Genomic DNA, 27,181 nt, shown 5'->3' on the forward strand with positions numbered 1-27,181 from the left:
CCTCCCCATCTTACAACATTCATTTGCATTTCTGCTTTTGCTTTTATCCGGAGAGCTGCATCTTATCAAGGGCGCTGCTTATCGTGCCATTTGTTTTGCAGCAATGCAGAGCCTTCCCGAAAAACAGTACGATGAGCTGGCCTGCCGTGTCTTCCCGGCCTCAAAGCCTGGGTCATTTTGCTTTTGCAGGGGTCCCAGATAAAAAAGGCTGTGCGGCCTCCTGTGCAAGTGTGAGAGTTATTGACTGGTAAAACAAGTGAACATTTATCCATTAGAATGAGTGAATGGGGTCGTTACAGCAGATCGTTTGTATGCATATTTGATTTGACACAGTTGTATTTATTTATCCGGGCTTGGGACCAGCACTAAGGGTGCACTGAACTGTGTCTACCCAATGGCTAGGTTCATGTAATGCCATTCGCCTTCTGTATTTCTTAACTCTGCCCGGGATTCAAATACTAACCTTTACACCACACGAGCTCACACATCTATTAATTACAATAACACTTAAAATTAGCAAGTTCATTTTTTTTTGCCCTGGTGAGAAAAAGCCTGTTTTGTTTGTATTTTCGACTACAATGGGAATGTATTGTGGCACTGGCTTTTGTTCACCTTGTGTAAGACATTTATGGGAAGGAGACACAGGACCTTTGTTCCAAGATGCATAATACAGTAGTAGTTAGTATTTAGAATACTGTAAGTTGTATTTTAATATGATATTCTGTTTTTAGTACAGTCATTGTACACTGATCAGCCATAACATTAAAACCACCTCCTTGTTTCTACACTCACTGTCCATTTTATCAGCTCCACTTACTATATAGAGCACTTTGTAGTTCTACAATTACTGACTGTAGTCCATCTGTTTCTCTACATACTTTTTTTTAGCCTGCTTTCACCCTGTTCTTCAATGGTCAGGACCCCCACAGGACCACCACAGAGCAGGAATTATTTAGGTGGTGGATCATTCTCAGCTCTGCAGTGACACTGACATGGTGGTGGTGTGTTAGTGTGTGTTGTGCTGGTATGAGTGGATCAGGAGTGGAGTTTTTAAATAACGTGTCCACTTACTGTCCACTCTATTAGACACTCCTAACTAGTTGGTCCACCTTGTAGATGTAAAGTCAGAGACAATCGCTCATCTATTGCTGCTGTTTGAGTTTCACTGCAGTGCTGAGAATGATCCACCACCTAAATAATACCTACTCTGTGGTGGTCCTGACCATTGAAGAACAGGGTAAAAGCAGGCTAAAAAAAAGTATGCAGAGAAACAGATGGACTACAGTCAGTAATTGTAGAACTACAAAGTGCTTCTATATGGTAAGTGGAGCTGATAAAATGGACAGTGAGTGTAGAAACCAGGAGGTGGTTTTAATGTTATGGCTGATCGGTGTATTTTCACACACAGACTGATCTTGTCTTAGCCAAATAGCTCAGTTGAAGCTTCACCCACACTCATTTATACATTTTTACTAACTAATCACTGCAAAGGTCAGTGGGAATTTTGTCTCCAGTGCTGAGGTTGAATCTTTGGAGTTCCCTTACAAACCATGTTCGATACCCCCCACACAAAGTGTATATCCAACCTGCACTTGCACTGGCAACCTGTAGGCATCAGGTACCTGTGTGAATGATAGCACAAAGCAGCCTTTACCAAGACTCTTGCTTTTTCCTTTAATTTGTCAGCATCTAACATTTGTTTTTGTAATTTTCCTGTCTATGTGTGCATATTATTTTTAGCACTTTGTTTTCCATTGTTGTTTTTGGGCAGCAAATAGTGTGGGTGCTGCACAGCTTATGGGTTAATCCTCGCCTCTAGTCACTGGCTATGGTGAGTTTGGAATGTTTCTTCTGTGGCCACAGGGGTTTTTCTTCAGAAACCTTTAAAAACACTTTTTATAAACATGACAAATGGATTCACGACTCTGGATGTGGGTAGGTAAGCGTGTAAGTGAGTAATTTAACTGTCCAGGGTCTGTTTCCTGCTTTCAAAATGTTTGGTTTGGGGATCCAGACCTGCTGATCATATGACACAAACAAACAAATGTAAAACTGTTTCTTAATTACATGGTGCCATCAGTGTCAGTAAGTCTGGTAAGTCACATGACCACCTCAAAGAATAAAATGTCTCTATGAGCCACAAAAGGAAAAAAGCCAAGAGCTCGTACCTGCTGAGGTATAATGCAGCAGTAAACAAACCCTACAATGAACAGGTGCTAATGCTAACCACACTTTCCACTTTTTACACCTCTGTGTCCTTGTAAGGACAAGATGTGAAAATGGTCACAGGAAGTGACCGGGTGCGAATGGGTTGTGTCACTGTGACAGGCAGACGGTCTTGACCGGTGATACACTGCACATCGTTCCAACAACAGCAACACCATGCTCGAAAGACAGACTGACTCATCCTGTATGGATCTCAACAGCGTTTAACAAAGCCGCTGCCAACAAATACATGAGCACGAACAATCTGGTTTCTGCTAATTGTTTGACTAAAGACTGATGAATTTTAAATGGAGAGTCTACGGGGCAGCCCCCCTGAGTCCAGTTACCCAGAAATGATCCGTGTTCCTCAGAAAAGCTCAAGTTCAGACAACTGTGCTAAGTAACTGGTGAGGCATGTGTAGTCTAAGAGATGGTTCGACACTTTTTTCTTCTGCACCCCTGACCTTGACTCACTTACTCACAGCGGCAGCTTATTTGCATTCCTGAGCATTCAGAGAGAAACTATAATAACAAAATCCAGCCACACGGAACAATTTATTTACACAGTGGGAAAAAATAAAAAATCAGGGCATTTTAGGAACTAGAACTAACAGTGATTTTAAAGATGCACTCTTGTGTTCTTTTTTTTATTTACATTTCCTAAATAATAAACCACATTTGTAGTAAAATTTGGCTTTTTATTGTTTCCTTTTAAATACACATACACCAATCAGCCTTTACATTAAAACCACCTCCTTGTTTCTACACTCACTGTCCATTTTATCAGCTCCACTTACCATATAGAAGCACTTTGTAGTTCTACAATTACTGACAGTAGTCCATCTATTTCTCTGCATGCTTTGTTAGCCTGCTTTCATGCTGTTCTTCAATGGTCAGGACTCTCCCAGGACCACTACAGAGCAGGTATTATTTGGGTGGTGGATCATTCTCAGCACTGGAGTGACACTGACATGGTGGTGGTGTGTTATTGTGTGTTGTGCTGCTATGAGTGGATCAGACACAGCAGCGCTGCTGGAGTTTTCAAACACCTCACTGTAACTGCTGGACTGAGAATAGTCCACCAACCAAAAATATATCCCGCCAACAGCGCCCCGTGAGCAGCGTCCTGTGACCACTGATGAAAGTCTAGAAGATGACCAACTCAAACAGCAGCAATAGATGAGCGATCGTCTCTGACTTTACATCTACAAGGTGGACCAACTAGGTAGAAGTGTGTAATAGAGTGGACAGTGAGTGAACACAGTATTTAAAAACTCCAGCAGCGCTGCTATGTCTGATCCGCATATACCAGCACAACACACACTAACACACCACCACCATGTCAGTGTCACTGCAGTGCTGAGAATGATCCACCACCCAAATAATACCTGCTCTGTGGTGGACCTGTGAGAGTCCTGACCATTGAAGAACAGAGTAAAAGTAGGTTAAAAGGTATGTGGAGAAACAGATGGACTACAGTCAGTAATTGTACAACTACAAAGTGCTTCTATATGGCAAGTAGAGCTGATAACATGGACAGTGAGTGTAGAAACAAGGAGGTGGTTTTAATGTTATGGCTGATCAGTGTACATAAAGAGTTACCAGTAATAGTAATTTGCTAATTAATGAACACTTACAACATATGGCCAAAAGTATTTGGACACCAATTAAATTCCAGTTAAAAACAAATGATATTATAGCTATAACAACAGCCACTCTTCTCACATTGATATACAGTATGTCAGTGGGAATCTGTGCCCATTCAGTCAAAAGAGCATTTGTATGGCTGGGGAGTGATTCTGGTCAAGAAATGCTCAATTGAGTTTCCAGTTCATTCCCAAGCTGCTAAGTAGGACTGTGGTTCTGTTCATATATATATTGGCCTAGTAACATTAAGCAGTTTACAGGGATGTTGGGAATCTGTGCCTTGCTATTCTAAAATTTCATTGGCTTTTAGTTAATTTAATATTTTACTTAACAAAAATATTGTCGTGTTTTTACTTTCGTTATCGCGGCACTTTACCGCTAGCATTAGCCACTTGCTACTATAGAGGGTTGGCTCACTTAGCCGCTGCGAGTGCTGCTCGTCCGGCGGGGATGCTACGGGTCTTGTGCTGCGTGCGCTGGTGGAGGTGTGGGAATAAAGGCACACGACAAGGAAGAGTTCACTTTAACTGTTTAGTCAGGACTTCAATAATCATTACAACACTTTAGCCTGCCTAGCTCCAGCACCCGAACAACCTACTGGGTTCAATGCTGGGGCCATACGGCGAGTCTCGTATTTAAAACTAACTAACTGCAGAACGTATGAACGCACATGTATAAACCGGGTGCTTCATTCTGATTGACTGAGCTGAACGTCACTCACATATCGCCGCTACAATATTGTAATATAATAATAACGACCTGGTGAGTGCAGCCAATGGCGGGGCAGTGCGGGGGAAGGTTGAGTTCATGTCGTGGAGGGTCCCCCTCTGCCATGGGCCCCAGTGCACCTGCCTCCCCTGCCCCCCGGTAGTTATGCCCCTGGGGCTGAATACTAAACGCACTATGCATCGTTTTTCACTCCAAATAAAATTACTAATACCTCACACAAAATGAAATATGAATTTGGCCAAAATGCTGAAATCCATCAGGATCAAAATCACTGAAGCAATCTACTTACTGTCCAAGAGATTGATGTAACACTAGAAGGCTTTTTACTTTTTGCTGCAAGACCAATTAGCTTGCACATACTTACATATATCAGCTACTGCACTCTCTGCTCTTTATCTAGCAACAACAACATACGTGAGGAAACAGGGTGGAAATCGTCTGTTTGTACGAGCAGATAGACACATGTCTGCAGCCAGTCCGGCTGGCTTCAAATGACCAAACTTAAAATGACCCGCATTTATTAAAAAAGGAGTTTAAAGTCATACGCTGCAGATGGTATTTCAAACAATAGCACTCGTAATCCACCTGGTCAGTACAGGTGAATATTACAAGATTTGCAGAATAGTGTTTTTTTTGTCACAACACAGGAGGTGTGTACGTGGGAAAAACCCATCTCACAGTACTGATCCTGCTAGAGCACAATTCAAAACAAGAAGTAAACATAATTAGGTTCAACACGTGGCTTGGCAACTTTTCCATCGGTGCAATTAATTCCCCTGTCAGCGCTGTTCTGGGAACAGCTCCAGTGACGCTCCCCTCTGGCTCCTCAGCCTTACACAGGTGACTCTCACCTTGTGGCAGTGTGAAAGAAACAAGCGGGAAAGAGAGTAGATTTTACATTTTTTTACATTTTCAGCAGACGCTTTTATCCAAAGCGACTTACACGATGAGCTGAACACAATGAGCAATTGAGAGTTAAGGGCCTTGCTCAGGGACCCACCAGTGGCAACTTGGTGGTGGTGGGGCTTGAACCAGCAACCTTCTGTTTACTAGTCCAGTACCTTAACCACTGAGCTATCACTGATTTGAGGAAAAAGACAAACAAAAAAAACTAGAGAGAAATTTAAAGGGAAGTTAAAGAAAACTTCTAAAACAGGACATGATAAGAGTTACTAGGGAATATGAGTATTGTACTGACACGCGATCAATGTCATAATAAAAATAATCGGCATTGTCATTTTAATAATGCATATTTTATTTAAATGTAGACTGTAATGTTAATAGTTTTGTTTGAAAGTTTTTAAGCTGTTTTAAAATTCTAGGACAAATACTGTTGAACTGAACTGGACAAAGACCCCCAGTTCAATTCGTAATAACTGCTGCTGATATACAGTATATACTGTATATATATACAGTATATATACACTGATCAGCCATAACATTAAAACCACCTCCTTGTTTCTACACTCACTGTCCATTTTATCAGCTCCACTTACCATATCTACAATTACTGACTGTAGTCCATCTGTTTCTCTACATACCTTTTTAGCCTGCTTTCACCCGGTTCTTCAATGGTCAGGACCACCACAGAGCAGGTATTATTTAGGTAGTGGATCATTCTCAGCACTGCAGTGACACTAACACGGTGTTGGTGTGTTAGTGTGTGTTGTGCTGGTATGAGTGGATCAGACACAGCAGCGCTCCTGGAGTTTTTAAATACCATGTCCACTCACTGTCCACTCTATTAGATACTCCCACCTAGTTGGTCCACCTTGTAGATGTAAAGTCCGAGACGATCGCTCATCTATTGCTGCAATTTGAGTTTGTCATCTTCTAGACCTTCATCAGTGGACACAGGATGCTGCCTACGGGGTGCTGTTGGCTGGATGTTTTTGCTTGGTGGACTATTCTCAGTCCAGCAGGGACAGTGAGGTGTTTAAAATCTCCATCAGCGCTGCTGTGTCTGATCCACTCATAGCAGCACAACACACACCAACACACCACCACCATGTCAGTGTCACTGCAGTGCTGAGAATGATCCACCACCCAAATAATACCTGCTCTGTGGTGGTCCTGTCGGGGTCCTGACCATTGAAGAACAGCATGAAAGGGGTCTAACAAAACAGATGAACTACAGTCAGTAATTGTAGAACTACAAAGTGCTTCTATATGGTAAGTGGAGCTGATAAAATGGACAGTGTGTGTAGAAACAAGGGGGTGGTTTTAATGTTATGGCTTTGGTGGTTTTGTTTTTGTTTTTTTCTTTAAGGTTTGCCCTCTTGGCTAAGCATCAGTTCTTGTGCTAGATATGCATGCTTTTCGGTTGGTTGCTTCCCTTTTGTCTTTTGTAGCTACCAGTTTCACAGACCTTATGCAGCTATTTTTTAAATCCTCCTTTTTCCAGTTCATAACCTTTAATCAGATACAAGCAAGTCAAATTTTGTCCTCAGTGGTAAAAACTATTACTATAGAAATAGTTCTCACTCTTACAATTTATGTACAGTGGCATGTAAGCAACAGAACCATAAAACCACATACAACAATAACCACAGCACAGGAACACAGTCATGTAAAGAAAAACAAACAAAAGATGTTTGAACATGAAATCTATAAAACAAGTAAAAGTATACAAATCCAGATTTAACCAGATAACTACATCGCAAACAAGCTATTCATGAGTCACCACCGGAAGGCAAGCCTTACCTTCTCACACCAAGCCTTCATTATTTAAAATGCAACAACACGATTTGATTTAATCCATTAGAGTGTAGTAACGAGGTCACAGTCTCAGTTATATATGCTGACATGTGGACACCTGAAGACAAACTATTCTAAAATATTAGGCATTAACAAGAAGTCAACCCCTCTTCGTAGCTCTAACAGCCACCACTCTTCTGAAAAGCTATCTGTTGGTTCAGTCAAGATTATTTGCAAGGCATTGATATTGGACCAGAAGGCCTGTATTGCAATTAATATTTAAGCTCTGTTCAATCAAAGCTTTTTAATCGAGTTAAGATTAGGGCTCTGTGTAGGCCACCAAATTTGTCAAATCATGTTTTCATGGCTGCTTTGTGCACTTGGCACACAGGGCCACAATTATGCTGGTACAGTAGTGCCCCCTCCTTATAAGTTGCCACAAAGTTGGGGCATATCATTAATTTTATCATTTATATTATCAGCTTTATCAGACCTCCTAACACAGGGGGCTGAAAGTTTGATAGTCTGAATCTTTCTGGCCTAGTTTCTAAGCAATTTTTAATATTCATCAACCGCTTTATCCTGGCCAGCAGAAAGAACAGGTGCAAAACAGGAACACCCTGGACAGAGCGACAGGCCATCACGGAGCTTCGCCCACCCCCCCCTTCCAGGCCTCAGACATAGCCAATCATGTCTGTGTGGACGCCCATCTGGCCAATAGAAATTCAAACCCGGATGTCAGCGGTAGTGGTAATAGAGCCACCCAAGCACTCTCTAATCAAGGCGTGTGGGCGGCACGGTGGCTAAGTGGGTAGCACTGTCGCCTCACAGCAAGAAGGTCCTGGGTTTGATCCCCAGGTGGGGTGGTCCGGGTCCTTTCTGTGTGGAGTTTGCATGTTCTCCCCGTGTCCTCGTGGGTTTGCTCCGGTTTCCTCCCACAGTCCAAAGACATGCAAGTTGAATTGGAGACACTAAATTGTCCATGACTGTGTTCGATATAACCTTGTGAACTGCTGAACCTTGTGTGTAACGAGTAACTACCTTTCCTGTCATGAATGTAACCAAAGTGTAAAACATGATGTTAAAAAAAATCCTAATAAAAATAATCAAGGCATGTGGCAAAAGTCTAACAGGGGACATCAGCCAGGTATCATCATGCCATAAAGATGATACAACATATTAAAATCCGGTCCACACGTGTGCAATTAGTATTTGAGCCTATGCTGTAAATAATACTACATAATAACAAAATTTTCCCTTTATAATATATATGTGGTGCTCTCCTAGCTAGACAGGCCACCTCTCTGGCTCCACTTCTGACAACATGAATACTCGGATTATGACAAAAAAGTTTTTTTAAACAGGTTTAAAGCAACACAAAACCCTAAGGAAGCAGAGAGGCTATTGTGACGACTCAGACAAAACGTCAGTCATAACGTGGGAAAGTAACACAGATTCACCTCAACAACTAAACTTTTGTAAAGAATGTAAACACACATGGAATCAGAAACGGATATCCTAGTATGCAAGTTATGCAACTTAATTCTTTTTCTTGAAAGTCTGTTTGGCACTGTCACGCCATGCAACAGGCAACACTGTAAAACTTCTTTCACACTGATCAAATGCACATTGTGAAGGCCACTTATTGCCTGGCAACAATTAAAGACTTAGCGATATTGTGTTCTCAAAAAGACAATTTTATACTCTGAGTGCAAAGCCGGAAAAAAAGTTTTTGAATCTCACAGATCTTTTCTTTCCTTTTCTATAACCATTACAGTTTTGCTGTTATGGGCCGGGACTTAAATAATGCTGAATAAACAACTTGCTCATTAGCTTGCTTCCATCAAATGTATTTTCAGTATTTATCAAACTCCCTCAGGCACTCACATGTGGCTCACAGCAAGATGGTCCTGGGTTCGATCCCTGGGTGGGGCGGCCCGGGTCCTTTCTGTGTGGAGTTTGCATGTTCTCCCCGTGTCTGCGTGGGTTTCCTCCAGGAGCTCCGGTTTCCTCCCACAGTCCAAAGACATGCAAGTGAGGTGAATTGGAGATCCAACATTATCCATCACTGTGTTTGACAATAAACTTGTAAACTGTGGATCTTGTGTAACGAGTAACTACCGTTTCTGTCATGAATGTAACCAAAGTGTGTAAAACCCTAATAAATAATAATATCAAACTCCCTCCTCGTGAATGGACACTTGCCCAATCTCACACAAGCAAATTCTTCTCCCTGCAAGTGAGCAAAGAACAACCATTCATTCTGCTTTAAGCCTCTCCGTATTAAGACACGTCATTCCACACCTACAGCATACCTGAGGAAGCAAACATTGGTTAGGGATGTGGATAGTACATGTGGGGAACATGGCTGGACATGTCGGTTTAACAGAGCAGCAGACTCCCAATGGGAGTGTCGGCAGCCCCTCTTTCAGCACTCCACACACACAGACACACACATTCACACAAAGACATGTGCACTCTTCCTGGGGCCTTTTGTTCTGCAGCCTATGGTTTGTCAGACCCGTGACAAGGGTTCTGGTGCTAACTGGACATTGAACGTTATTGATCACTATACATACGTGCATCCACACTGGAGCCAACGTGACCACAGATCCTCAAAAAAAGAGGTGAACAGAAGGAATTCTGCCCAAAGTAGAAACACTTTCATCCATTCATGTGCGTGACATTCTGTAATATTCATGACAGAATTTAATTTCAGTTAAAGAATCCAAACTATTGATAATGACTTTCTCAGTCATGTCTACATTTAGGTATTTTATTTAAAACAAACCATGTTCGTCAAGGTTTCACAGCGTTAATAATGTGTTCTAATTCCAAAACATTTGCTAAGTCATCTTCCAGAATGCTAAAAGCTCATTGGTTAATTCAACCCTGTTCTGTTTAAAATGTTATGTCTATGGTTAGCCTCACCACCTTTGAGTGACTCCCACCAAGAACAATCACTCTGAGGAGTGCCCCTAACTTAAAGCTGTTTCCACCATTGTATATTTAGCCAGACGACTTTCTATAATGATCTATAGCACTATAGCACTACCGAGAGGAACAAAGATCCATGCTTATATACACACAAACATAATGGTGTCTGTGATTGGCTTTAATTAAATAAGTCAGTGAAGATATAGTAATACTATTCTAGGGCCCAATATAGGCTTGTGGATTGGACATGGATTTGGACATCCAGGATTTGGCCAACAGCAATATTTATAGACATTTAAGATTCATAGTGAACAAATCAATAAAGGTCATCTTTGGACTCGTAAAAATGCCCAAGTTTATTAGATAAGTACATTTTTGGAACACATTTAACAAATAAAAATGTGGAAATGTTTTTTTAGTTAGCTAACACATAGCTAACAAAAATTATCCACATCATGCTAACGTCTTTCTGCTGTCAGCTTGTACTAGCCTGACAACTTGACTAGTGTCACTAATATGTCAGGGCTGCTATAATAGATCTTATTCATGTAAAGAATATTCCCTTGTGCCTTTACAGTTGGTAAAATTACCAGGGTTTTATGATCATTCTACTCTTCAAACAACACAAACACTGAAGTGAATATAAAGGAGACTTTGTTTTTTATTTATGCAAAAGGCTCACAAATTGTCAGGATTCAATCTATGTACCAGTAAATTACAGGTTAGATGTGTGCTGTGTTTCACAATGATGAATGGGAAGAGAGAGGAAGTTAGAAAGAACAGAAAGCAGAGCAGCAGAGCGTTACAATAGCAGGGGATAGCAGCGTCTGAGTAAAACAGAAAAACAGAGAAGGAATGCGGATCACCCTGGGGAGGGGGTGGCAATGTTATATGGCCATGTGAGTAGGAGGAGATAACACCAGGCAGTTTTGAATATATTGGTGGTCTGGGTGGTGGTTGTAATGGTGGTGTAATTGGTTGTCTGTAGTAGTCTGTGGTGGTGGAGGTGGTGATACTGTTAGTGGTCTGTAGTGGTGGTAATAGCAGTAAAGTGGTAGCCTGTGGTAGACATTTCAATACCTGTACCACAGATCATCTGACCAAAAACATTGCCACCAGCTTAGACAGCCAATACCATAAAACCATTAAAAAACCCCAACAGCATTACCAAAACCATCATCACCTCAGACCATCACAAAATAATAAAAATAAACAGAGATCACTAACACCAGCACCACAAACATGTACCAGTAGATGTAAGACAGACCACTACAACATTCGAATCACAACCACCACTAACACGGATCCCCAGCAACATCAACAACAAATTCATCATGTACCACAGACCACCTGGACCATCAAAATTGGCACAGCCACCAGAAATCACCAATACCATTACCAAACCGTATTAAGACACAACCACCATCACCACTAAGACAGCCCCACTACAGCAGACCGCTATGTTGTCAAAACCACAATCATCATTGCAACAGACCCCAAATACAATAAAAAAACACCATCACAATGACTACAGAATATCAGTTATTTAACTATTGTGTTGTGCTGGTGATGGTATTATTCTGTGTTTGTTATAGTGTTAGCAACTGTGTAAGATGTCTGTGGAGGTGGTGGTGATGGTGATAGTACTGGTGGTCTGTGGTGTTAAGAAATGTAATGGTCATATTGATGTGAGTACTGGCGGTCTGTGGAGGCAGTTAGATGCCACCTCTACTTAGCAAGAAAATTATCCTATATCTGGCCTAAAAGGCAGCTTTAGCACACATGCTGTACTGCAGTGGGTATACGCAGCGCCTTCCCGATGAATAGTTAATGAGACGCTTCAAGGCAATAACAGGCAATAAGCAGCAAGTCTGTTCACTCAGCCACCATCCCCTTCTTCTTAACTCAAACTCATCATCCAAGTAATTCACCCAAAGACTACTTTCTCTCTACTAAAGCTAAAATTATTCCATTATTGTGAGTTTAGGGGCCTTGAAAATAGCATTTGAGCTCACAACATTCATTAAGACATCTTGCATGAGTATTCAGTACCTTGAACTGATCACTATCTGATTTACAAAATATATATAAGACTTCAAAAACGCAAACATTTTTTAATGTGACAGATTAATTAAGCAAAAATGTAGACAGTTGCATGACCACCTTTGGCCACTGATTCTTATGTCTGGGCTTTGACTTTCTAATGTTTTGAACCACTTCAATGTAGCTTTGGCAGTCTGCTTAGGGTTGTTGTCCTGTGGGATTGTAAACTTTCATCATAGTCTCTTAGAGACTCCAACTTCGTAACTCAGTGTTCCTTAACAAACTCTAAGGACTTCCAGAACTAGGTGTGTTCATTATTTGTGTGTGCACAGGTGGACCCTATTAAACTATTCTGTTAGTTGTGAAGCAACTAGTTGTTATAGAAGTAACTTAATGGATTCACAGCAATAGGTGCAAATACTTATGCAATCACTACATTCATTTTTTTGTTTTTAGCTTTTTCAATTTTTTGTAAATAATTTTGCAAACTGGGTTTTTACACCTGCTTTGATATTATGAGCTATTATGTCTAGACATGGAATGACTTCATAAAAAAAATTTCACATTTAGATTGTAACTAAAGAATGTGAAGAAAATTCAAGGGGGATAAATACTTATGGAAAGCACTTTAATTTCTAGATAAAAGTGATGAGCCTGCTGAAAGGAGTGTAGAGAAGATGGGTTGGACAGCATGCACAATTGCACTCAATTCTTAGAAAACCACTAAATTTGACCCAAATGTACTAGGACAATAAACAACCATCATTCCAATACATAATCAATTCAGTGTGAGATATGAGGTTCTTGAAAGGACAAGATATTATAATGTAGCACAAAATAACAAAGCAGCGCAATGCAGAACAATAAGATTAATAAGTTACTGCATATAACTCTCATTTGCTGGTTCTCACCAAAGTTCAAAGCATAATAAGTTTATGGGGGTAAATTAGAATTCATAGACAAATTACTTCCTCTTAAAACCTGTTTATTTAAACAAAACAAAAAACCCATAGATAATACAAAGAAAAACTAACATGAAGTACTTCTGAACATCATGCTTCACCTTCCAGCCAAACAGCTGTACAGGGCATCAATTTATTTTAAAAGGCAAGTTAAGGCTGCTCAGGTAAAAACACACGCTGTTCACCAGAGCTGAGATCTCAAATATATTGTATCGAATCTCGGCTCTTCCTGCCGGCTGAGGATGAGCGGCCACATGAACAACGATTGGCCTGTTGTTCAGATAGGGGAGGGATTAAGCCAGATGGGGACTCTCTCTCAGACTAGTGCGATAACAACCTCTGCTGGCTGGCTGGTTGGTGGTGCCTGCACGGAGATGGGAAAGGAGTGCGGTAGAGGGTGTGGCTCTCCGTACACAGCGCTGTACTGCACTGCACTCGTCAAGTGTAGGTGATAAGATGTCCGATTGCTGTGCACGTGTCGGAGGGGGCGTGAAGCAGCCTCGTCCTCCCCAATCAGGAGCAGGAAAAAAAAGTTCAAAAATAACTCAATTATCTGACTTAATAAGTCAAAAATGTCTGAAATGTCTTATACCTGTGAGAGTTTTAATGAGTTACCCCAAACCAAACATTTGTCTATTTGGGTTTTTTAGTCTTATTAAGTATTATAAAGCCAGGTGAAACCCCATACCTGCAATGTTAGAAAGGATGAACCCAGTTGCAGGACATTTAACCAAAGTAGAACAACATTGTGACTTAGGAGTCACAAAAAGTAAAAAAACAAAAACAACTAGTAACTATAATAATAAGTAGTGAAGGAAACATTACTGAAAATATTGGTAAGCAAACGATAAGCCGCAGCCAAAAGCGGAGAAAGAGCAGCCAGTAGCGATCGCCAAGTAAGACAAAAAGACAAGCAGTTATACTTATGTCCCTGTGGGGCAGACGCTTCTCTTTTTCTCTTTTGTAGCAATCAAATCGAGTGTTGTGATCTCTAGTCCAACTAACGCATTTGCCTATCTGTTATCTCTCTGCCTCTAACTGCAGCTTATGGTTTGCTTTTTCATGTATTTTCTTTTGGAACTTTATTATTTTACTTGTTATTTTTCTTTCTTTTCATGGCTCTTTAGCCATAGTATTAATCTGCTTTGGTCAAGTATCCTACAATTGTGTTCAGCCTGTGAAACATCGCAGGTGCCAGGAAACGAAGGTGACCATGTGACTGCCCAACAAGACATAATTGATAAAGCTCCCAGTGAGACGCAAGACCAAACAGAAAAGAAAAGAGTGATAACTCAGAGAGAGAGAATGCAGACTAACTGGGTTGTCACCTATGCCAGCTACCCAATCCACCATCGAGTGACCAAAACCAAGCTTCTGAAAAAGAACAAACTCAAGAATCTCAAAAAAAGAAAAGATAGCAGTGGATTGCTAATCCATCAACTGGATGCCATCCATGTCCAAAGTGGACCTCTTGTGGCAGCTGTATAGAAGGAATGCCACCACAATCTCAGTGGTTTGAACCAGGGGTTTGCTTGTAATGCCAATATTTAAAATAGAATACTTATAGTAGTTATATTACGTATACACCGATCAGTCATAACATTAAAACCACCTCCTTGTTACTAAACTCACTGTTTATTTTATCAGCTCCATTTATCATATAGAAGCACTTTGTAGTTCTACAATTACTGACTGTAGTCCATCTGTTTCTTTACATACATTTGTTCTTCAGTGGTCAGAACCACCATATGACCACCACAGAGCAGGTATTATTTAGGTGGTGGATGATTCTCAGCACTGAAGTGACAATGACATGGTGGTGGTGTGTTAGTGTATATCCAGCAGCACTGCTGGAGTTTTTAAATACCGTGTCCACTCACTGTCCACTCTATTAGACACTCCTACCTAGTTGATACACCTTGTAGATGTAAAGTCAGAGACGATCGCTCATCTATTGCTGCTGTTTGAGTTGGTCATCTTCTAGACCTTCAGTGGTCACAGGATGCTGCCTGCAGTGTGCTGTTGGCTGGATATTTTTGCTTGGTGGACTATTCTCAGTCCAGCAGTGACAGTGAGGTGTTTAAAAACTCCATCAGTGCTGCTGTGTCTCATCCACTCATACCAGCACAACACACACCAACACACCACCACCATGTCAGTGTCACTCCAGTGCTGAGAATGACCCACCACTCAAATGATACCTACTCTGTAGTGGTCCTGGGAGTCCTGACCATTGAAGAACAGCATGAAAGGGGGCTAACAAAGCATGCAGAGAAACAGATGTACTACAGTCAGTAATTGTAGAACTACAAAGTGCTTCTATATGGTAAGTGAAGCCGATCAAATGTGTGTGTGTGGAAACAAGAAGGGGGTTTTAATGTTATGGCTGATCAGTGTATTTATATTTAATTCTCTAAATCTACGTTTTTTTTTTATTTTCCATGCATTGACCTTCTGTATTCCCTCTGCCCTAATTAGATCAAACACACTTGCAAAGCAGAAATACCCCCTTGGGCAGGTTGTTAATGCATTACATGGCATCACGCATTTATTCACTTACACCTGGAGCCAGTTTATATGTAGCCATTATATTTTCTGCATGCTGGAAATAGATTAAATAGATAATCCAAATGGTCTTTTGCCACCTACACATGCCTTCTGAACAACTAGTAAAGAACTCTCTAGATTATGTTGCCTAGACATCCTGTTATGTTGACTGGCTCTATACTAGTCTGAACAAGCAGCTACATTCATTTGCAACAAATAACACTGCAAAAAGGCTACATGATAAGTCAAATGATAATTCTGCAAGTTCAGCTTGCAAGTAAAATTGTCCAACCTTAATAAAATACAGTGTCATCCCTGTGGTCATCTGCTTCATATATCAGTAGCTGACCAGTGTAGTGCTGAATGTGGTTACTGGATAAAACTGCAAATCTTGGAAAAAATGTGAAGATGGGTTAAGTTTGCATGAATTGGCCTGGCTCTTGTGCAGAATGTATTTGCTAATGCTTATTTCAATTTATCTAAGTACTAAAGTTGACATGGTGATTATTCTTCTATTTTACAGTATTCCTAAAGGACCACCTAAATGATCCAAATACAAATTTGATATGGATCAGGCTTTATCTGATTTGGTCTGATCTATTCTGAGCATGGTGTATAAGCTGTTTACTTAATTTTACTTAAACTACTGGTCCAATACTGTTTAGGTTAATAAAGCTTCATATAAATATAGATACTGATTCAGCTGTGAGCAGGTTAAGCTAATACATCATAAACAGCAAAATGGAAAAAAAATATTTACATTTGTTCGTAGTTCGGTTAACATTTGTGCAGGATTGTGCTCTTAGAGCTGGGAAAGTTATGTTACCTGATTAAGTTGCTTAAATTTCGTAAACAAATTACCCATGTGGTTTTTAAATGCTTCCTAACTGGCTATCCCTCGCTGAGTAAAAAAGAAATCTGATTCATGTGCGTCTCCCTTCAACAGCAGATGTGCCCTCGTAGAAGAAACACAACGGTAAAACCAAACATGCGTGCTAAGTTTCAATTTTCTTTGAGGACAACTTCCAAACATGTTCCAGCTGAGGAGAAGAATAGTTTAAAGTTCAGTAATGCACTTCATTGGATGTGGTTTGAATGGATTGACCTAAAAGTAAATCCATTTGGTGAAAGTTACCATGTCACTCTACTCCAGCAGGCCTTTACACACGGTTTGTTTTTGGAATGTTTTGGGGCCAGTCTAAAATTCTGTTCATATACTGCCTCTGTGTGGTCAATGTGATGCATTCCCATGTTATTTTAAGTAGACAGAAAATCCTATAAACGATGTAATAAATATTGGGGCATAGATGAATGACAATGACAGTTATGTCAATAAAATACTGCCATATATACTATATGGCCAAAAGTATGTGTACACCTGACCATGAGCTTGCTGAAAATCCCATTGCAAAACCATGAGCATTGATATTACAGCCTTCACTGTTTTACTGATGCTTTCCACAAGCTTTTTGATTGTTTCTGTGGGAATTTGTGCTAATTCAGTCAAAATAGCATTGTTAAGTGATGCCACCTGCCTGGCCAGTGCTCAACCTCAATATATACGATTGGTTTTGTTTAAAAGCAGCAAATGCCAGCTGGGAAATCACCTCTATGTTGCTGCAACAGTGGCTCCTACTGTCTGATCAAGGTCCTGACATGAGTACCAGAATAATACAGAGACAGTAAGGTGGTCTGTACATGCTGACGCTCTCTGTTATAACCTGCAGCAGGCTGTTGTAAAGATTTACATACATCTGAGAAGGCTTGTGCTAGCCTGTGGGTTCCTTGCCTTTCCCAAACTGTTGCCACGAATGTAGAAGCATATAATTTAATATAACTGATTTTTTTTAGCCTGTTAGTAGTGGCTGTGGCAATTAAGTTAAATTAATTTTAAAAACTTGCGAAAGAACATTTTAATTTAGAAAAAAAAGATCAAATCCTTCAACACGACATCACAGTTACAGTGACATTATTGTAACTGCTTTTTAAAATGGTTTGACTAAATGAATGGCAGGTCATAGATTCAAGCTGCCCGTATGTATGTACTTGCATCTGTAGACTGAAATGTACTCCACCAGCCTGACAGGTACTGCTAAAAATTTATAGCTCGTCAATTACAGTGCATTATGCAAGCTTCCCCGAGTGTAGCCTCTAATCCCTTATAACTCAGTATAGCTGCTGTACTCCCAATAGGCCTATCCACAAAACTCATCTTCAAATTTATTACCCAACTGACAGACAAGCATTGTGGTGCTATTGTAATTCAGCAAGGTCATTTTACAATAGGCACTCTGAAATGGCTTCTCTCTGATCCTAGCACAAACCAACAGACCGTTCCAACATCTACCGAGGGCACTTTAATCATCAGAATCCATTTTAATTTTATTGATTATTGGAGCTTATTGAAAGCGGCACACCATTACAATGAAACAATTTTTTAGGATTAAAGTCATAGTCTTTGACAGTAATAAATCCTTAGCTGTAGTACCAGTCGCTCTATTTGATCTTTTAGGTTTGCAGTAGGAATTACATTTTGTCCATCTTTAAGACAATAGTGATATGAGAACCCTGGGACCTGTCCAAGACCCAATGCTGATTCAATACAGAGTGCTGACACTGTCACAGTAACAAGAAAGATCTCTTCATACTTTTACCCATATACATAGCTGCTCTGTAACCCACAGACCTATGGACAAAAACAAAAGACAATCTCTGACCTTTGATCCTTTCTTAAACTACTGGATCATTTAGGCATTTATGAATTTAAGTGATTACTGGTTTTGATTGAAAGCAATGCTGAGCCGTACTGTCCACACGAGAGAAAAAAAAACACAATTTCTCATATAAACCAGAAATAAAAACCTAGTTTATAAAACTACGGAACGATTGGTTGTTTTGGGTTAGCATTAGGAATTCCCAAGCCAGGAACAAAATCTAACTGCAAAATGCAAAATGTGTGTTGACTTACATTTAGCTTAAAAAATTGTGTATGGTTTTTAATGTCCTGGTGAGGTATAATATTAGACAAAATCAATTAGCGAATGTCCCTGTAGCCAATGGAACTGGCTGTCAGAGGCCTGTTTGTGTCGCATAGAGTTAAACATTGCCTTTAAGCAGCATTGATTCCACAGGTTTCTTTTAACTACATTATCTCCATAAACATACATTACATTTACATTTGAGGCATTTATCAAACGCTTTTATCTAAAGCGACTTACAATTATCACTGAACACAATTCAGGGACCCAGGAGCCCAACAGTAGAAACTTGGTAATGGTGGGGCTTGAACCAGCAACCTTGTGATTACCTTAACTGCCTAGCTAGCATACACTATACACTATGTCCCAGCATAACTGTGTATCTGATCACTAAACAAGGTACATAAATACATGGTTTAACACATTTGGTCTGGGCTAGCTTGAATGGCCTGCACAAAAACCTGATCACAACCGGATTAAAGGGATGAACTGGAATGTCCGTTGTGAGCCAGGCCTTCTTGCCCAACATCAATGCCTGGTCTTACAAGTGCTCTTTTCAGTACCAGAACTGTTCAGTAGGAGCTCTATGTATTTGGCTTCCATGGCCAAGCAGCCACAGAAAAAGTCTAAAGTCATTATGTGAAGAAATGCAGGGTGGCATGGTGGCTGTGAAAAAAATGGCTGTGAAAAATGAAAAAAAAAAAATGTGGCTCAGTGGGTAGCACTGTAGCCTCACAGCAAGAAGGTTTTGGGTTTGATATCCAGGCGTCTGGGTCCTTTCTGTGTAAAGTTTGCATGTTCTCTCTGTGTTTGCGTGGGTGTCCCCCAGGCGCTCCAGGTTTCCTCCCTCAGTCCAAAGACATGTGGTCAGATTAAATAGAGCTACTAAACTGGCTTGTGTTTGCCCTGTGATGGATTGTCAGGGCGATCTGTCCAGGGTGTATCCTACATTTTGCCCGATAAATTGGACCCACCGCGACCCTGAATAGGATAAAGTGGTCGTAAAACAAACAAATGAATGAATAAATGCACTATCATTATGATTGGAAGCAGTGCAAAACAAATTCTCTGTAAGGAATTATGTCTCATTATGTCAGAGCAGTTTAACAGATGGATGTGTGTTTGCCAGAAGCCAGCAGAATGCTACAATTGGCTACCATGTACAACAAGGCCATATGGATGTGATGTTTGGGTGTTATTTTCAGGAAAGCCCTTAGACTGATTAATCATTGGTACAAAGTCAGCAGCATTACGCTTGGAAAATACTTTTCACTCTGTATATTCATTATGGGGGTTGTAAATGTGCTTGACTGCAGGAGGCACCATGATTCATACATTTGAAGTAGCAGTAGACACTGGGCTATTACGCTTTCGTGCTAATGCTCTGGTAGAAAACATTACTGCCTGACTGACTTTAAAAGGTACAATAACATGCACCACATTGGTTGAAAAGCAATTTGGAAATGAAAATGAGCAATTAATAACAGAGACCATTATCTGATGGAAGACGGCTTATAATTCTAGCTTAATGCGAGTACATGGGGAGGTCTCTGCAGAGTGCACGCCCATGTGATCCGTTCAAACTTCACTCAGCCAGAACACACAAGAACTGCTGACTCCAAAATCAATGGTCACAATTCAATCATGACAGCGTTTAAGGCCAAAAATAATACCAAACGTACAACTCGTTTACAGAAGAACTACGACCCGCAAAGCTCCACTGACAAAGGACATTCCACATTATGAGACTTATTTACTGCTACTGCTAGAAAACCACCTTACAACCCAGTTTTTAATCAAAGTAAAACCCTCTGTAAGTGCCATCAAACAGAGACTTACTCTGCTACCACTTACCTCTTCATTAGCTAATGTAGTGTAATAAAAATAATCCTGTTTAAAATCATCAGGGTTAGACATTGATCGGCTGTAAAGTGGCTTTTACACTGAAAATTTAGTCACCAGCAAACATACGATGTAGAATTTTCTAGTAAATAAAAGTAAAGATTAAGCCGACTGGATCCCCAAAAATACATTATACAGTCAGGGTCGTGGTGGGTCCGGCTTTCCCTAAATTAAGTTTAGTTTTTAATGACCAACCTTCACATTTGAACATTACATTTGAAATTCTGTGAAACGTGTGGTAAATGAATTTGTTTCCTTTTTTTTTAAATTTTATTTATGCATTTTCTCCCATGTTCTCCAAATTTAGCGTAGTCAGTTTGTCTTCCGCTGCTGGGGGATCCCTGATTGCAGTTGAGGTGGGTATATTGCTGCTCACGCCTCCTCCGACCCGCGCGCAGGCCTTTGCGGAAGCCTTTTTCACCTTTTTCACCTCTGAACAGGCGCCTCTCTATCTGCTAATCAGGGTCCTTACACAGTGTTTGAAGACCCCACCCACATAGTCCGGTCATCCCACCCTAGCAGAACCGTGTCTGCTGCAGACAGTGCCAATTATGCCCGCTAGATAGTGACCAGCCGACCGGTGGCAACGCCGAGTTTCAAACCGAGGAGTTCAGAATCTCAAAGCTGTGCTAGGGGAATATCCCGCTGTGCCACCCCGAATTTGTTAAACCGACACAAACAGACCAAATAGGATGGTTTCACCATTAAGGCACATGAGGTCTACATGAACTGTACAATAATAGTATTTAGACTCTGTTTAGTGACTCTACCAAGAAAATGACATTTGCAGTCAGTAGTGGATTGATGTTTTCTGCAAAAAAATTATTTAAAAAATGTTTACAAAAAACGCTTTGTAAAATAAAAAAAACTTGCAACTGTATTAAGTAGTGCCTACTTTTGTGGCTTTAGTTGGTGATGCACTATCTAGAGATTAACATCTCAGGCTATAGAGAGCAACACACACCACTCTAAAATTTGAACAAATAGTTAAGTTGTTATCTCTAAAACAGTAAGAGCTGTAAAGCAGATATATGAATGCACTGTAATTAAGTCTAGATAGCAGCACACATCCTGAATGTATGACGGACATGTTTTCTGTTCTGTCGTGCATCTCATGTCAGTCTAGCAAAGCATGAGACAACACAAAGACAGCATGCAGTGTATGAAACCATCTCCAGAGGAGGATGGTTAACAGTATCTACAAACATTTATCATCATGCATGAGCAGGATCAATACAAAGCCCTCCCTGGGTATTTCACTGCTGTTTAGTTAATCTACATTACTGCACTCATGCAGGAAGACAATTTTAGCCCCAGTTTATAATGCACCATGAACACACTAAAATCTTTCTGTGTGAGCTTACCATGAACACAATACTATTGCAGCTATGTCTTCCAGCAGCTGATGTAAAATCCCAGCAAAATGCACTACATAATGTATTAATAATCCAGGAACATCTCTGAAGATGACACTAAACTGCAGCTAATCTAAATCTTGCTTTTAAAGTAGTTGTTAGCTAAAGCTATCCAGCAATCAACACAAAATACATACATAAAAGGAATACAACTACTAAAATGGCTAAAACACACATGATGCATGGATACAATGCATGAATAAAATACAATGTGGAGGTATTAGCAGGATGTCTGAAGGTATCCTTCACTGATTGTCCGACATACACTGCATTGCTTCATCACAAACTTTTTTTAGTGTTTGTGCCCCTTCAAGTGAATAAAAGACATCATCAGACAAATAAACAGTAAAACCTGAGGAAATGGTTACCATTAGCTCCACTGATTCACTATTAGTGCAATAAAACAAATATATAAACCAATATGCCACAGAGGTGCTGCCTCGGGGCAAGCAAATTGTAATGTAACATTTCTTGTTATCTACAAATTTAACAGGGAAAATACCAAAAGTGAAATATAGCTTTGTAATGTTACTATAACAGGGCATGAGATGAATCCATGCACCTGCAGGAGAGAAATAGAACTGCAAGTGCAAATGCTTTAACCAAAGTAGAACAACACTGAACTAAAAAGCAACTGACAAAAAAGTGGACTATCGCCAAAATAACTGAAACAAAGTAATAAGTGAAAGACACGAAAACAATGGGGTTAATTCCCAGAAAGCTATAGTATGCTGAAACTGCACACCAGCGGAAGCCAGGACCAAGCGGCCCAGTATCACAGTTTGAGAGAAAAGCAGGTGTGCCAGTAAAGAAGATGGCAAGTATAAGAGAGTGTGAAACCGTGATACATAAACAAACTTCCACCAGAAGCGAATTAACACTTATGAGACACAGCATCATTTGCACCTCCATGCCCCCTCTGCTGGCCAAAATGGCAATGCAGAGGGACACGACTCTTAACGTGGCACACTGCCAGACTCATTCAGCAGCTGAGCCATGTTACAGTTACAAATATGACAGTAGTTCATCCATTGTAAAAATGCCATTACATCAAAACAAGAAATGCTTTTTATACTTCAAAATGAATGTTCCATCTCTCTAAATCAGCCATGCATATGTACTTCAATCTAAATGTAGCTTTTTAATCTACACAATTCAGTACTGACTTTCTATAGTGTCTTCTATGAAGCGTTTTTCTCCAATAGCATTCTTAGGACAGATTAATGGGATAAATTAGCAATTCCTCTCAGGTGCCAATCATCACAATCTCAGGGGAATATACAGTAATTAGTTCCACATACACACTACTCCCTAATGGAGTCTACTAAAAACTATTCTGTCCTAAATGATCTGATTTGTCCTCCTTACAAAAAAGACAAGTAATCCAGACACATCGAGACAGATATGTCCTTCCCGGAGTGCATATCAATCAACATCAGTTATTCTTGTCTCGGTGTCACACAGTTCTGCCAGAGAGTTATTGTATTTTCGCTACAGGCAAATTTATAACCACCTCTACACAGCTGTGATCATCATGAATAAAAATGAGGATTAGAAGAACAGTCTAAATATGAGTTAATTTATGAGTATGTTGCTGTTTAATGAATTAGTGCCTTATCTAGGGTGTATTCCTGCCTTGCACTTACAGCCCTGACCAGAAAGTGGTTATGCATGATATGAAGGGATGCACAAAGCCAAAAGTACTTGTACTTGATATCACTGACCTGCATTTGGTTACATTCATTCAATGAATGAATGTCAAACAGTCATGGACAATTTTGTATCTCTAATTCACCTCACTTGCTTATGTTTGGACTGTAGGAGGAAACCGGAGCTCCTGGAGGAAACCCACGCAGACCAAGGAGAGCATGCAAACTCCACCTTGCTGTCCCATACATTGAATATGAAGAAATAAGCCACTAAATTAATTACTAAATAAACAAACGAACACATGAATAAAAAACTAAATAAGCATTTAAATGTTAATGTGAGCTTTCAACCACATAAGACTTTCCTCACAGATATCTTTCTTACAAAAAGACAACACAAATATAATCTACTTCTGGTAATGCAATGTTATTGGTTTTTCATTTTTATTAACCACCTTATCCTGGTCGGGGTCACTGCAGGTCTGGTTCTCCGAGACAAACGTGGCCGTGAAAATACCCTGGATAGGATGCCAATCCATCACAGGGCTTCAGGCCAACCACAACCATCCCAAACACAACCAATCATATGTGTGTAGACAACCTACCGGCCAATAGCACTCAAACCCAGATCTCAGGAGTGGTGGGCAAGTTTTCATGACTCAGTCAATCAGGCACAAATATTTCATGAGTTGAAATGCCATATGAACTCAGCTGTATGCTGGAAACAAATTAATGCTAATTATTAATTATTATGCAACTTCATTTCTGAGTTAGTAGTTGCCTGGTTTAAAGGTGCCTTGACACCTTCAACTGGTTTTGCAATTAATGCCGGAACTGTTCTATGTACTACAGGCTGTTCTATAGACATTAAAAGTAACATAAAGTTACAGAAGACAAATGAGCTTATCAACAACGTGCAAAGTGTGCGATATATTTAAAAAAATCTTATGAACCACTGTGTGCCCATCTGTCATATAAGTCACAAATCTCTCAAACTGCAATGGATAAAATGGAACAGTGTTTTATCAATTTGTATTTTAATCATGATAATTTTACCATTTTCATTTTTCACTTTTAACTTGTTTCGGTCCAGTATTAAAAATGAAAGTGTTCAGCTGGACTGTTCCCATCAGGATAGACACGTTTTACAGAATTACATTTGAATTGCTGTGTTTTTCCTTTTTACAGAAACAAATGATCCCAAATCATGCCAACAAAATGCTCCCCACAACATGAAAGAGGCGACAGACCTCCCTCACTGCAGTGGTCAAGCATTCAAGTCTTTTAGTGCACACCTCACAGGCCATGAAACACTGGCCAGTAAAACAAATGAAGCAATGACCTTGTAAATGAAGAAATAACCATCATTCAGTCACTTAGATCTTTTCTTAATTGCAATGTTAATCAAAACCTAAACCAAACGTAAAGCATGGGTGAGATTTTAACTGTTTAATCACACATTTGTCCGAAAGCTTCTGTGTTTCAGGACTTTTATTCCTTTCATGTGTTACATGTCTTCCTATCTTAACATGTGAAGATATATGAAATGCCATCACTTCTATCTATGTGAAGGGGCAAGCTGTAGGGCTAGTAATCAAAAGGTTGCTGGTTCAAGCCCCACCACTGCCAGGTTGCTGCTGTTGGGCCCCTGAGCAAGGCCCTTAACCCTCAGTTGCTCAGACTGCATACTGTAATGTAAGTCGCTTTAAATAAAGGCGTCTGCTAAATGTCAAAAATGTAAATGTGAAGTCTAAGAAAACTGCAATCTGCGATTCTCCAGCATCCATCTGCTGCTAATATTTAGCCAAAACATGACTACCAGGCAGAGAAAACACTTGGACAAAGATGGCAGTAAATCTAACTGCCATCTTAATTAATAACCGCTCAACACGAAATCATTTACACATGGACCATAGCCAAACATTATGCAGCTGGTAAAAAAAGAACAGATAAAATACATCTACATAAATATCTAAAGGAACCAGTAAATGTTATAGAAACACACACTTTCTTTTCTTAACATAAAAACCTGTTATAATAAAAATGACCTGGCTTATATCCAGGTTAAAGGTCAAGTTCATTAGGGACTAAATTAGGACTTGTTTTCTGATTAATTACCTTCAACAGAAATTTTAAAAGCTGCAATGTAAATCTTTGGGAAGTTATGGGGGGTTAAACTCCTTTCTGTTTGAAATTTGTTATTGCAGACCACACACTAATGAACATTTTGTAGACAGTTATACTACACAGACTGATATAAGTTGCAAGCACCAAGACAACACATATTACTGTAGTAGTCAAGTATTAGAATGTCCAAAACTGCCTGTTGGAAAACCCTCAAGTATAAATTAATACATGTTTGGGATTTCCAGGGTAAGATACAACAATGAAATTTCTTAACAAAAAGTTATATACTGCAGCTTAAACTGTTAGAGACATTTGGTGTTACTATGTGAATGCACTGATGCACCAAGCCAAGTTGCAGCAAAAACTCACCGCAGTTCTCGCACAAGATCTTGCCCACATCTTTTTTTAGATCCCTGCCACTGGCATCAAGGGGCGCGTAGGCCGCCCTGAACACCAGCGGCTCGTCGGTGGGGTCCATGAAGAAAATATAACGGTGGTCGTTGAGAACCCGCGCGCACGGCCCGCTCGCCGGGCCCAGCTCGCGCACGGTGACGAGCTGCTCGCGCTCCAGGCCGCCGCTGTGTCGCGGCCACACGTCCAGCACCTTGACGTCCACCCGGTAGGGCTCGGAGCCCGAGGCATTATTTTGGGGCGCCGACTGCACTCGGCCCTCGATCACTACGGCGGAATGTCGAGCGCGCTCCCGTAGCGAGCTCGGGCTCGGGGAGTGGCACGCGAACGCGACCCCGATGACCAGCATGGAGAAGGGCACCGCCGGCTCAAGCCTCATGCCGCCTGCTTTGGCTCGGCGCGGGCTCGGGCTCGGGCGGGCTGCGAACGGGCTCCGGTTGCACGGCGGCGCGCCAGACCCTGCAGAAGTGTCCATGCCATCGGGGATGCGCTGCTGGTTTGCTTTTAGCCTTTAGATTACTTCGCAATAGGAAGCTGTTGGATTGATTTACTAGGCTAGAAACGCATTGTAAGGTAAAGAAAATGCAACAGAATGATTGGCAAGGGATTGGCCCTCCTCCATGGATGCTACGTAGCCATACAGGCCGATATCCGCAGTCTATCTAAGCCCCAAAAATGCAGTAGTGAGGCGCACTGATGGCTATCACTCAATGCAGACAGCAACGGGAAATGCTGCGTGAAATGCTCGATCGATGTCCGCTCAATCTAAAACCATTAAATCCACTTCCTGAGCGACAAACTCTGACTAATAATGCCTCCAACCATAAACCGTTTATTTTGGCGTCCTCCGTGGCCCGTTTCCTTGTCTCTCCGATGTGGCACGGGCGAAAAACCGTGCAATAATCCTCCCCGCATAAAGCGACACATTTGCC

At 40.6% G+C, this 27,181-nt stretch overlaps 1 protein-coding gene across 2 annotated transcripts in view; it reads right to left on the reverse strand.

Annotated features, from left to right (window-relative positions):
* The window catches only part of nrg2a (neuregulin 2a), a 99,892-nt gene extending 73,165 nt beyond the window's left edge, over positions 1-26,727 (reverse strand). For both annotated transcript variants that reach the window (XM_063011620.1, XM_063011619.1), the window contains exon 1: positions 26,208-26,727. In XM_063011620.1, the coding sequence (XP_062867690.1) occupies positions 26,208-26,724 (517 nt within the window). In that variant the 5' untranslated portion in view covers positions 26,725-26,727. The remainder of the gene's footprint in view (positions 1-26,207) is intronic.
* Between the last annotated feature and the right edge of the window lie 454 nt (positions 26,728-27,181).

Source organism: Trichomycterus rosablanca, chromosome 16 (genome assembly GCF_030014385.1).
Source record: "Trichomycterus rosablanca isolate fTriRos1 chromosome 16, fTriRos1.hap1, whole genome shotgun sequence".
In the NCBI taxonomy this organism is placed as follows: Eukaryota; Metazoa; Chordata; class Actinopteri; order Siluriformes; family Trichomycteridae; genus Trichomycterus; species Trichomycterus rosablanca.